Genomic DNA, 14078 nt, shown 5'->3' with positions numbered 1-14078 from the left:
GTTTTCTTATTTACAATGTGGGTGCCTGCATGCTCGATGTCCTCATTCCTAAACAACCACTCCAGCCTAGAAGGAGATACATATAACCATCCTCAGTCACCATAGACCTGAAACAGGTGCCTTGAGTCTTGTCAGTACCATTGCTCACCTGAAGCCAGGTAACCTCTCCGCATCTGCAATGAAGATTATTTCTCCTGCTTCACTCAGATGCTCTTGGTCAACTGTGCAATGTCACTCTCAATGTTTTCCTTAGTTCCTTGTTTCCTTGTTTTATTATTTTCATTCAGTTCCAGAAGAATATGAAAGTTCTTCCCACAGAAGGACATTCACCCAACGTGAATTCCAAGGCTGGTGTTAGAAATCACTCTCCAGTGATGCTTAATAACAAAGCCTCCAAGTTGATACCATTTAAAAGCATTGGGAGCAAGCAAGATGACTCTGGAACTCTATAATGTAATGCGGTGTGATTACACTTTTTCCTTAAAATGAGTTGTTAGCAGACTTTGAAACAAAGGAATGCCTAGGTTCCTTCAAAAAAAGAAAATGCATGAGGTTCAGGGGATATGATTAATGACTGAACACTTTGAATGGATACTCACTTGAGATGAATTCACTTTAAGGGACATTTCCCATTTTATCTTTAAAGGTTCTGCTCCAAATTTCCAAAAGTGTTTATTTGCTATCATGCCTTAAACTTTTATTAAGATGAGTTGTCTGTTATAATATGTATTTAATCATATTCAATGTATGCTGACTTTGACAACAGAATCAGCTTTCGCCACAGGTAAATACCTTGGTTTATAAAATATGGTAAAAAAATACAGATTCTAGCTGCTAAGAATGCCTGTGTTTTTTTATCATTAATTTAATTTCATATTTTCAGCAACACTCACAATTTCATTTTTAACTTTCCAAACAGCATTAAAAAATGTTTTCTCATTTCAAATAAATATGAACTATTTCCATACCATTGTAACTTCTCCCATTCTTCCTATCATTGTGCAAAAAGCCAAAAGCCTTTATGGTTCATAGAAATTTGGAAGTTCTTCTGCCTAAAAGATTGTGCACTGAGGGTTATTCAGTGACATTCTCAGTAATTTACCAAATAACTCTCAGTGGTGTAGCTGGAAGAGTGGAGGTTGTTTAGAGCTTTGATGTCTATGCCTTGCTCTTTCTTTGCCTTTTGTGTTATCCCATGGTGTAGCCAAAGCTAATTAGCATGTGGTCATAATAAGACAGTTCTCCTGGGTCTCAAATCCTATGAAGATGCTAACTCAGAGATGTGAGTTCAAATAATAAAACACACTTGAAAGTGCTTAGAAAAGTTTAAAGCATATTCCAAAAGTATGGCATCATTATTAAATATCTTCTTTGATGAGAAAGGAAGCCTGCTCTTTCATCCAAAAAAAATGAAAATGTCTGAGTCTTTTTTTTTTAATAAGTTGAAGTTATACTGCATATTCTTTAAAAATATATATATACCAAAGACTTTCGTCCATGATGGGTTGGCTTCATGGCTGTAGTTAAGGGGTTCCCATCAGTAAGTAGAATGTCAGGGCAACAATGAGAAGCAAACAAAACGGAGAGGAGAAGGTCTGATAGGCAGCAGATGGCATGAAAATGTCTTCATACTTGTAAATACTCACAACACGCTCTGAAGTGGGCGGTGAGTCTATATCATGCCGGGTGATCGAGCCTTTAGGAAAGAAAGAAAAAAGAATAGGGCAATAGAAAAAAAGCACAGGTTTGTAATGATAGATGCAAATGACAGAAAAACTCAGCAATCTGAATGTCTTTGAAATCATAAATCACATTTAAAAGGATTTTGAATTGGCAATTAGAGTTATCAAGATTCTCTATAATTGTATATTCATAGAGTATAAAAATTAGTTGTTTACCCAAAAACACTGGTTCTCATGAACTCGCACACTTACCAGGTCAATACTACTGGTTGCTCCATAGCACCCCAGTTTTAAGACTGGGGTGTCTTAAATGGCATGTATTTATCCTGGTAAGTATGAGTGACTACCTTTAAGGTCACTAGTGAGTTTTATCTGATTAATACTAAATAGAAAATATTTTTATTTCAAACAGTAAGAGTTACTAGTTTTCATTCTGAACTATATCTTTTTTAAAAAGATTTGTTTATTTATGCATACAAGAATACAAGAGCTGAAATGTAGGTTACAGCTGTGGGGTGCCGTTGGGGAGGCTGAGAGGATTCACCACAGATAGAGTGAGGAGCAGAGCAGGCAGATTTACTGAAATACACTGCTAAGGGGAGCCGTGGGTGAGACAGGAGAGGTCTGCTGTGCCATGCAGGTTACCTCCTTGGCCAGGGATCAAATTCATGCTTCAGTGGTTACCAATAGCTCATGGTGCTGAGATTTAACCCCTTGCACCACCAGGGAGACACTCATATATTTTTTATATGTGGATCAACAGCTCCTGAACACACTAGGTTCTTTTATGAATGGAAATGTGTCTCATTGTCTGTGGGTCATAAAGTATTTGTCTGCCCACGTAAAGAGGGTGTGTCTGTGTGTGGGGGGGTGGGCAGTAGAGTGGAATGGAACAGAAAGTAGGAGGATTAAAATACCAAACAAGTCTTTAGACAGGAAACTTTTTTAACTTGGTTAGAAGTGAAAAGAGAGAAAGACTGCACAAAGGATGCTTTCTAAATTGAAGCTGATTAGGATGCCTGATCTCCTAAAGAATCCACATGAAATTTAGGGAACTAAGGCAGATAACTTCAGAGCAAAGGTCTCCTTGGAAACAGGTTGGGAGTGAGGGTTTTAAAGATCCTATTGTTAGGGAAACACTGCTAAACCCCACATGCTCATGCCAGGCTCCACCATCTGTGCAGGCTCCTCTTAGCACCACGCAGACTCCTCAGGTTGGCATGAGATTTTTCTCTCAACAGATCCCAATCACCTCTCTCCTACCTAATCTCCCTCATTGGTATCTCCTTCATGAACTCCCAAGCTTAACTGTGTTCCTTCAGTTTTTGACTTCCTGGAGGGAAATCTTACCCCATGCAGCCCTTCAAGTCCTAGCTCAAAATGTATCCTCTGTGAGAGACCTTAAAGGAATGGGAGGAATTAGAGGGAATTCAGGGAAAAGGAATAAAACAGAAGCCTGTCTCTGGGGTAGGAATCTGCCTGTATATTTGGAGAAGATGAGAACAACAAGGAAAGTCCTGAGCAAGCTTAACAGGCAAAGGGGACAGGGTCTGAACATTAAGGTCGAATGCTATAGAGGCAAGAAAGTAAAGTATAGCATTTCCACTCTCTAAAGCAATTTCAGCCGTTGGTTTTCACTTAATTCTTGTAATCATCCTATGAAATCAATGTTATTATCCTCTTTTAAGATATGAAAAAAAAATTACAGTTCAGAGTTTAAAGGGTAGATACAGATTCTTCTTGTAGATACAGATTCTTCTGTACCTACCAGTGAGAAGAATGCAAGCACCAAGTGCTAGATTCCACATCATTCTATGTCAGTTCATTTCTCCAGATGTAAAATTTATTTCCTAGGGCACTGAATATATAATACTAAAGATATAATGGCAGTTTTCTTATCAGTAATCTGGAAAATAGCAAGTGGGAAAGGTATCTAATTGCTTTCTCAATTAGAACAGCCAAAAAAAAGTAAGTTATGAAATCTCCAGACACATCAATGGAAGCACTTTGAAGGGGGAAAGAAAACCAGATCGCATAAGGCAACAACTGATGATGAGAAGACAGTAAAAAAGACACAATTACCAGGAGCCAGAATGAGTTCTCATACAAGGTCTGCAAACAGCTCACTTTCATTTTCACTCAGGTCATTAAGTTAATCAACCAGGAGGAATGCTAAAGATACAGTGTAATTTGACTTTAGCAGTCTCTAGAAGGTCTTGTAACACCCTCGGATATTTTAGGGGGAAATGCTAAGGAGCCTGACTACACAAAGTGATTTCATCAATGGAATGGCATCAACAGGAAGCTTGTTAGAAATGCAGCCTTGCAGGCCCCACCCCTGACCTACAAAAAAAACTGTATTTTAATGATATAGCCAGGCAGTTTCTATGCCCATTAAAACTTGAGGACTAATGGGCTAAATTAGTTTGGTGCATGTGTGATTACCACAATAGTCATAAAGTGAGCACTAACGAAACACTTAGTGCCGATCTCTAGAGAACCGCCAGAGCACTTTCCTGCTCAGTGTTTTCTTATTTGGGGCATAGGTGTTATGAGTACTCACTGATTTTGCTGTCAGACAGATTTAAGACGGAATTTTAGTCCCTCCATTTTTAGCAGTTGGGCCTTGAACAAGTTCCCTAATCTCTCTTCAATGAGGATGATAATACCTATACCTCTCAAGGACATGGTGAGTTATAAATGAGAATGTTTGGGGACTTAAATAGAGCCCATACCCCATACAGAGCAGGCAAATGATCTGTTTCATTATACTCCCAGCTCATCACAGACTCGTACACTGCTCTGGCTAAGTACATGACTAACTTGTCCATTTATACATTTCATGTGTCTAAGAAGTCCTTCTGAAGGCAGAGGAAACCTCTCCTCTACCCTTTCTGTTCCCCCTTGCCCAATAAATAAGGAACACAAGCACAGTGATATCTGGGCATTTGACCCAGAGGCCACCATGGAAGCTTACCCTGAATGGCTGGACCCCATGCAAACAGGTAATACCAACTCAAATGCAGATCGACAATTGTTTCATCTCTGGGAACATTTACAGGACGTTTAAATCTGCAGGTGACCCGATTGTTCTCAAAAACTCCTTCTTCGTCTCTGGCAGGATTTCTCTGGATCTCCTTTGCCCACTGGCCCACATTATAGAAGTGCTGGATGCGGACCCTGCCATTGTCATCGTGGACACAGGCCATGACGTCATCACCACCCTAGTCAAAGTGATGAGGAAGAGAAAAGTCAAAGTGTTGTCTTTTGCAATCCTACCTGCTGGAAGAAATTCCCTTCAGACATATATATACCATTACCTCTGTAATTTGAAATGCCATCCCCAAATTCACTTTAAATATCATTAAGAAGCTTTAACATCAAGTGTCCAAAGTTAGCATCAGAACAGCTGACATTGACTGCCTCTCAAAATGATGTTGGGAGAATCCATCACCAGCTATTTTATGTTTCTATCAAAACACAAAAACCTTACAACCCCCAACCCCAAAAGAAGTCTTAGAAACTATTTTGCAATTAAGAAGACTAAAGATACAAGACAAATACTGGTGTTCCTAGATAGAACCCCCAGGTCATAAAACAAAACTTTCTATCAAGGACACTGGAGCAACTGGAAACATTTGAAAATGGACACTAAATTGGACAATATTATCATATCAATGGTAAACATCTTGAACAAAATGAAAGAGAATGTCCTGGATCTCAGAAGAGTCCTGCTTAAATATTTAGAGCTAAAGGGTTACAATATCTTTGATTTCATCTCCAAAGTTTTCTAAAAATAATGAGTAATAGCACTAGGAGTAGTCATAGCGAGAGATAAAACATGTGGTAGCAAATGTCATCATTGGTGACAAGGCTCCAGAACTAGACAGTACATTGGCTCTGTTCTGTGCATGACTAGCGCTACCACACCTTAGTCGCTGAAGTGGTTTATGTTATGTATATTTTACCACAGTTAAAGAAATAACCTTTTGGTGCATATAAATAAAACATTTATGTAGGAGCTTTTTTTTTTTTTTGCACTAGCCTTGCAGTTTATCTGCAGCTCTAACATTGATGTTAAAATACTTAAAGGCATTCATCAATTATAGCAATGGCCCACTGTGTGCAGAATGATGCTGATGGCGGAAGCAGTGCTTGTGTGGGGTTGGAAGCACACGGGGACCCTCGATTCAGTTTTGCTGTGAACCTAAAACTTCTCTGAAAAATAAAGTCTGATTTTTAAAAACCCAATAATACAGCCCATTATAAAAGAAGTTGAAAGCAATCAGAATGGCGTTCCATTTTGCTTTACTTATCCATCAGGGTTTGAAAATCTGTCAACTGTGTTTCTTCTGGAACAAGTAGAAGAACAGAGAGACTACATTATACAAGGCTTTTAGATAGCAAAGATAAAATTTGAATGTTCCTCATTCAATGTCCTCTGAGCCCCCTAATCTTAACAGCGACGCCCTAAGTATTAACGCAGACTTACGTATGTTCACTAGGTGGTAAGTGATACAGATTCATATCCACGTGGTCCAATTCATACCAGTTGGACCAATTGTTTTACTGCCTGGGCCGGAAGCTCATTTTCCTGGTGACTTCTCAAAGAACAAAGTTCTGGTAGGTGTTGCTTCATCTCTGACCACAACCCACATCTAATCTAACAGCGACCTCCATCAGCACCAACTGCAAACATATCCAAATTCTGAACACTTCTCACAACCCCTATGGCTGCTCTCTGCCTGAGCTGCTCTCCTTTTACCACATGGGCCTCAAAGTAGGCCAGGGGAAGAGCAGAGGAAAGATCTGCACACAGCAGCAGCCGGTGCACAGCAGAGGCCTGAGGCTTTCTGGCAATTGGGGAAGCACCCTGGCAAGTGAAGTGGCAAATGACAGGGCTCAGAGAGAAGCAGGGGTAGAGACACATAGCTGCCTGGGTTCCTGATGCTCTGCCTGCTCAGGCCTGGTGCTCTCTGAGGTCCAGATGTGTTCTGGCCTGTGGGGACTGTGGACGACTAACCTGCCAGACCTGAGTCCCGCTGCCCTGCAATAATAGGGCATACCCATGTGTCCTGAATATTAGCAGGTTTGAACTAAACCTGCCTGGTTTTGAATATTAGCAGGTTTGAACTAAACCTGCCTGGATTATTAGCAGGTTTGAACTGAACCTGCCTGGCTTTGCTCTTTTGTCTCTACCATGAATATGACAGGCCTTGGTAGAAGCTACTTCTAGAATGATTTTTAAAACACTAATTGCAACCCATGGACTGAAAGTTAGTCTAATTGAGCCCCAGTCAATCCACACACATGCGAGTAAGAAATAAACACTTAGTGTTATCAGTCATGTTGTTGTACAAACTCTTCTTGTAAGAAATAACTCTTCTTGAATATGGGCTCCAGGGACTACTGTGTATTCACATAACCAATCTCCTTCTCTTGAATTTTTTTTACTGTCATCAGAGAGCCATAACTAGTATAATCCATACAGTGCTTTCATTAATTCATTTGCTTTTGCTTTTTGCAAAAGACAATCAAATACCAGAAGTTAGCTTCTAACATTTAAGAGTAGCATAGTAGCTTAGAGAAAGGACCGTTCTTTAAAATCTAAAGCAGCACAGCAAACTAAAGAGAAAAGTCAACTTCAGGCATGATTTGCGTCTTACCATTTTCTTGTCTGAAGAAAATCCAACTGCTACCCAACCATCAGTGTCTGCGCTCAGTTCAAATTCCACATCGGCGCCTATCATCCGGTAGCTAAGGAAGTAGTCGCAGGTCTCTGCACTACAGCCTGGTTTCCCATACCTATGCAAACACACATTATTGCTTCCTCACTCACTTACTCAAAATAAATGAAGAGAACATCTGTGCATGAGACAGAAGACTAAGCAATATTATAAAATAAGTTGGATCTTTCTGACCTTGGATTTCAAAAACATGGTCTCACTCAAGAGGGACCTCAGGGATGACTCGATCCACATTATCTACATATAAACCCAGGACCAGAGACAGGAAGGAGCTTGCCACTCTGTATTGTCTTGTGTAACAGAGTATTGCAGACTCTGGGTCCCAAAACTCCCAACCAGTGATCTCTACATTGTATTAGAGTATCCTATATTAGTTATTATTGAACTATTTCTGAATCCCTTTCAGAAGAAAAAATTCTCTGAAGTAAGGTTGTTATTTGTTAATTAAATGCATATTGATTCTTTTTACTTTCACATTTTGATGCAATTAAACTAATACATATTAACGAAGTAAATGTAAGTTAAACCACAAACTAGGAACATTTAAATTCGTAATATCCACGTGATAGGTGAGGTAGTTGCTTTATGTCAGTTGATATGTCTGACTGTGGAAGGTCTTTAGATTGAGCATTGTTCTTACTATCCTTGACTTTTATCTGCTTAAACCACTGCAAAATGCGCCAAATGAATCTCATCCAATGCTCCCTAAGCAAAACATGCAGGCTTAATTTCTAAAATTTGGTTTTACTCTATTGAAATACTTGGTGTTGATACAATTATAAATGCAGACATTAAAGCACAGAGCAGTGGAGAGTGGTTCTCCAGACAATCCGATTAGGTGCACATTAGTCTTTTAAAAAAGCATCATTGAAATGAAAACACAAATTTCAGTTTTTTGACAGAGAACTATGGCTCCCTTAAGAATGGGCAAACCCGGCCCTCAATGGTGGCGCAGCGGGTTAAAGCACAGCACTAAGAAGCTTAAGCCACTTCTGCATGAGTTCGATCCCCGCCTGCCGCGGAGGTGTCCACATGTCGTGGCAGACCTCTCCTGACCCACCCGCTGCTCCCCTCAGCAGTGTACTTCGTCGATCTGCCTGTTCTGCTCCCCACTCTGTCTCTGGTGAATTCTCTCACCCTCCACATCTCTGGCCTGTACCCCAGTTCTACATGAATAAATAAATAAATCTTTAAAAAAAAAAAAAAAAGAATGGGCAAACCCTAGTCTGAAGAACACCGTGTTATAATTTTCAGCATGACAGACAATTAACACAGTGGGTAGAACATGGAAGCTCAGATGGCAGGAGTGTGAAGAAACAAGGATGAGGCAGCTTGGTGCTAGCTGAGGAGGGCACAGGCAAAGCCACCAGGCTGGCAGGAAGAGATGTGAGTTCAAGGCAGCAGGGAACTGGGGTGAAAAAGCTGTAAAGGGGCAAGAAAAGCTAAAGGAGGAGTGGAAGGGTCAGCGAACAAGTCACCAAGAAGCCAGCAAGGTACTAACTTCCTTTCTCTAAAGAGACCCCTGATTGCCAGAATGATACAGTACTGGGCACTTCCTTAGTAATGGCATTACTGAACATCTGATTCCTCAGAAATGCCCCCGTAGCCCAGAGAAACCCTAATGTTCCTTTTTTTTTTTTTCTCCTTGTAATTTTAGTACTGAGCCCCAGAAACTCAGAACTTTCAGGGCAGTGGCCATCAAATCTTTACTCCAGGACAACTTTTTCGGGAAATAAGATTTCAAAGAGATGGAGGCTTTGCCAGTAGAGTGGAGCTATTTAGTGGGGGCCCACTGACTACACAACAGAACCCTGCTAATAATCCGGAAGAGACTTGTTACACGTGACATCACAAGCGGGCTACAATCACATGCTTACTGACTAGTTAGCATTGTAATTACACCCATAAGTCATGACTTTTGCTTTAAAAGGGGTTGGGTATTAGACATGTCTGTCATCACTTGACCCACCCATAGTCCCAGATAAATAAGCACAGATATAACCTATGTTCTATGATTCTTCTTCCTACATCCTGCTAGTTAGGGGTAGATGCCTGGGCCTATGGCAGCCTAGTCAGAATTGAAGGACCACAAAAGAACATTCCAGTGCTTAGTGGCATGTGAGAGCTTAAGACCTGTAAGTCTGAGCTCTGCGAAGACACCAGAAACAGGCACAGCCTTGCTGGAGTTAGGAGGGGGCGCAGGTTTGTGATAAGAATGCCACGCATGCAATTTAGATACTACCTTGAGAAGAAAACCAATGCCTTAGCCTTAAAGTCGTCCAACTCGAAGATCTACCAACCTAAAGCATCCCTTAGTTTTTCCACAGTCCTCCACTTTGATTTTGGCAAACGGATCCACAGGAGGAGCAGTAGGAAAAGGGTAACCTGGGCAGTAAGGAGAAATAGTGGTTAGAAAACCCAGTAGCAGCTTTTCCAGTGAAATCTTTTCTTCTTGTTATTATTATTCTTTTACATTGTTCTTCATTTTGTGCATTTTTGCATCTCGGTTGTAATCCCCATGGGCTTCCCACCTCCCCTGTGCCATCACCACAGTCCAGTGCACTCTTCCTACCCCAGTTCCGATCCCATTCCCCCTTCCACCCCCATAAAGTGTCATCCAGTAAGATATTAGGAGACAATTTTTTAAATTACATATGTCTAGAAATGTTCAGAGTCTTAGGAAAGGGTTTTATTGGCGTGTAATCACCCTCTTTATGAGAGGATATCTAAATCTATAGGTAAGTATCCTCAGAGTTATAGGTAGAGGCAAGGAAACTGAGGCACTAAGAAGGGGCATAATGTCACATAACCACAGGCTCACACTGTCTCATGGGAGTCTGGAAAATCACAATTTGAACACAATAGACATGCTGTAAAAGAAACACTTAACAAGGATATATTTATGTGTATAATAGCTGAGTTTTCCCATCTATATAAATGATACTAGGATTTTTCCGTTTCTCTGAACTTCCATTTTTTTCATTAAGATGTGTAAAATATTTTCACATCTCAGACAATTCTTAAAACACATCGTCCCTAACAGCTGTGCAGCTTTCAAGATAACATCAATATTGAACGGTATGAGGAAGGAGACACCTGCGTGTGCTTCCAGTTTGTGACAAATATATTTTCCTCCAAGGTTGTTTATTCTGTGCACTCGGGAACCATGTGTGACCCATCTTGTATTCTCTGTCCCACATGGTATTTGGCAATGGACACTGAATAAATGATTGCCAAGTATGTAAGCAGTATCACCATGCTATCAAGTAATATAAAGTTTTAATAATTATTCTATTTTTCTCTTGCCATTATTTTTAGGTTTCTTTGTAATATTTTAAACATAAGCCCTTGTCAATCTTGTCTCACTAGATTACATTTTATTTTAAAAAATTAACTGGGTCTCATGTTCCTGCTCCACACCCTTGTGTTCTGTACAGCTCATTCCCTTGCTCACATAATAAAAGCAAGTCCCAGTTTTTCATCACCTTCAAGTAACTGGGCCAAATGCATACTTCCCTAGTTGTAAATTTATTTTATATTAAGCCCCATATTGACCTATCAAAGGCTGAATCTTCCTTATTTGAGTTATTTGCTTTTCTCTTAATATTTTTGAGCAACTGTTGATGTATGTTCTCCCTCTCACTTCTCAACACAATGCTGAGGCCAATTTTTATTAAATATTTATCCAGGAATACAATGCTTACTTAATTGTTTGCTTTATAGATTCTAAAAGCAACTGACAAAGACAGATTCTCTCTCTCTCTTTTTTAAAGATTTATTTATTTATGCTTACAGAACTGGGGTACAGGCCAGAGGTATGATGGGTGAGAGGATTCACCAGAGACAGAGTGGGGAGCAGAATAGGCAGATCCACTGAAATAAACTGCTGAGGGGAGCAGCGGGTGGGTCAGGAGTGGTCTGCTGTACCATGTGGGTGAGCTCGCTGGCCAGGGATCAAACACATGCTGCAGTGGCTTCTGAGAGTTTCACAATGCAGTGCCTTAACCAGGTGCACCACCAGGGAGAGCCAGACAATCTCTTTTAAGTTGTTTCTGACTCAGCTTTCCCATCTTCCTCCATTTTTTCTAAATTATTTTCCTTGTTTCTTCCTAGCTTCTAGAATAATGTTTGGCATATAAGATTTCCAGCTCAATAAAAGCCAGTTATTATCACTACTCCATTATGACTAGTAAATATCATAAACTGGATTTAGAACCAATAACCAATAGGTAAGACTGTAGAGACATGGATTTATAAGACCCAAATAACCCATTTGGGGTCAAATTCCACATATAAATGTACCAAATTAGCTTATTAGTGATGGCCAATGACTTATTTCTCAGAACGTTTCTAGAACTCATTTCCTCTGTTATGGCTCCACTACTTGGAATGAGAACTTGTGTTATCAAATGCACTTGGGCATCCATTACTAGTACCATTTTCCTCTAGCTCTGTAAACTGCTGCCTAGCAAAGAATGTGGCTGGCCTTTGTGCCTGGTTCCTAGGAGAGACAACCTAAATCCTTGGGAATTTCCTAAAAGAATTGCTTTTGTTATTCATGAGCCCTGAGATCACACTTACATTTATGCTGAGATGACTCAGGATCTGGGATAGTTCCACATAGACCAACTATGTGACTGGAAGATGGGGCTTTGAATTACCCCTACCTCTGGGGAGATGGCTGAGGCCTAGAGGTCAGGGTCTAGAGATTGAGTTCAATTATTTGGCCAATGATGAAATCAATCATGCGTGTATAATAAAACCCGGATAACAACTGCAGGCACTGAAGCTGACTGCAGCTTCCTGATTGGTGAACACTGATGTGCCGGAAGGGTGACACGTCCCAATTCTGTTAGGAGAGGCCTTGGAAACTGTACTCCGGAGCTAACCACACCTCATTCTGGGTGTCTTCATTGGCTGTTCCTGAGTTAAGACCTTTATAAAACAACTTAGGGTAAGTATATCACTTTTCTGAGTTATGTGAAATGTACTGATGAGTTACAGAACCTGAAGGAGTACCTGGTAGCTGTAGAACTTGAGGTAGGTAGCTCTCTGATTTGGAGCCAGTTAGATTGAAGTGAGGACAGTTTGGTCAAGTTTACCCTTTAACTTATAAGTTCCTTCTAACTCTGCAACATTAGTACTAGAATTGAATTTCAGTACACCCACTGGGATTGGTATCAAAATACAAGTAGAGTACTATTCCCATTTCCCCCTAAAATTCAACAGTCTATTTGGAATACTTTGGGCTCTCTTTCAGTAGTCAAGCTTATCTCTCCATGACAAGCCAGTCTTCTAGGGCAGCTCTCTGAAGAGCTGAGGCCTCTGAAAACCACATTTTTCCTCTTTCAGCATAGGCTCTGCCAATAGGAAACATAAGAGGAAGCCTGGGAGGGAAAAAAGACTTTTCTTCCTGTTGGATTGCTGTTCCAACAAGCAAGTACTCAACAGCTCCCTTTCATCCTGACAATGATAGGTTGAGTTTCCGTTTTGTTTCTAGCCTCCAGCACCAAGCTCACTATATACTTAAAAGAGCCAAGGCAGCTGGCTACACTCCTTTGCTCCCCAGTCTCTGGGGGGAGGTCGGGTTATGGAGTCCCTTGCGCTGAGCTTCCAGGTTATTATAACCTCAAGTCCTTCTCTTTGCTCCCTAGATTTGCTGCTCCCTGCGAATCTTTGCGTTCCTTTTCAGCTTCTCTAGCCCCCGAGTGCCAATGTAGGCAGCTCCCTGGACTGGCCACGTGTATAAAGCTAGTAGTTTCTGCCTGTTTGGCTGGACCTTGATAGATCAAGGATCCATTCGAACTTACCACCTATGCTCCATATGTTCACTTTTATATATGCGTGTCCTTGAAAAATTAGGGTTTGCATATGCTTTTACTTCACATAAATGACATCATTTAGTGATTATCACTATGATTTTCATCTTTAAATCTACCCACACATGTAAATGTGAAACTTGTCACGACTCCTGAGTGAACAGTATGCTACATAACAGTTTTTGGCTTGGATAGATTATCTCAGTTTTGCTTTTTTCATTTCATTTATTCTTTTTTTTTTTTAAAAAAAGATTTATTTATGCACACAGAACTGGAGTACAGGTCAGAGGTGCAGGGGAGTGAGAGGATTCACCAGAGACAGAGTGGGGAGCAGAAAAGGCAGGTCAAGGAAGTACACTGCTGAGGGGAGCAGTGGGCGAGACAGGAGAGGTCTGCCGTACCATGTGCATCACCTCCGGAGCGGGGATCGAAATCGCACAGAAGCGGCTGCATGCTCTAGCCAGTTGTACCACCAGGGAGGGCCCTCATTTATTCTTATGCAGCTTTGTATTATTTTTGTTTTTATTTTTCATTGAATGCTTAGCTCACTGGCTTTTAATCCTCCTTATTTTCTAGTAAATATACTCAAAACCATAAATTTCTCTCTAAGCTCTTCTGACAGACAATGCTTTGATTGTCATTGTAAATTCATTTTAATTTTTCTTACAACTGTCTCTTTACCTCATGGCTACTCATATTGTTGTTTGTTTTTCCTTTCCAGATACAAGTGATTTCCCTTTACATTTTTGTTAATTTCAAAAATTACTACAGAGATGGGCCTCCCTGGTGGTGCAGGGGTTAAGTCTCAGCACTATGAAGCTATTCACACT

The 14078-nt window shown here is 40.5% G+C and overlaps 1 protein-coding gene across 1 annotated transcript in view; it reads right to left on the bottom strand.

The window, feature by feature from the left end:
- Nucleotides 1-922: 922 nt before the first annotated feature.
- Nucleotides 923-14078, bottom strand: part of FRRS1L (ferric-chelate reductase 1-like) — a 22301-nt gene continuing 9145 nt past the window's right edge. Inside the window, exons 3-6 of the mRNA XM_004677959.2 lie at nucleotides 9730-9814; nucleotides 7349-7487; nucleotides 4660-4906; nucleotides 923-1696 (exon numbers count right to left, since the gene is read on the bottom strand). Coding sequence (XP_004678016.1) covers nucleotides 1524-1696; nucleotides 4660-4906; nucleotides 7349-7487; nucleotides 9730-9814 — 644 coding nt within the window. The 3' untranslated portion in view covers nucleotides 923-1523. The remainder of the gene's footprint in view (nucleotides 1697-4659; nucleotides 4907-7348; nucleotides 7488-9729; nucleotides 9815-14078) is intronic.

This window comes from Condylura cristata, unplaced genomic scaffold, assembly GCF_000260355.1.
Source record: "Condylura cristata isolate star-nosed mole 26May11 unplaced genomic scaffold, ConCri1.0 scaffold00006, whole genome shotgun sequence".
Classification (NCBI taxonomy): domain Eukaryota; kingdom Metazoa; phylum Chordata; class Mammalia; order Eulipotyphla; family Talpidae; genus Condylura; species Condylura cristata.
Note: the sequence above shows the minus strand (reverse complement) of the source record. Positions and strands in the feature narration are given on the sequence as shown.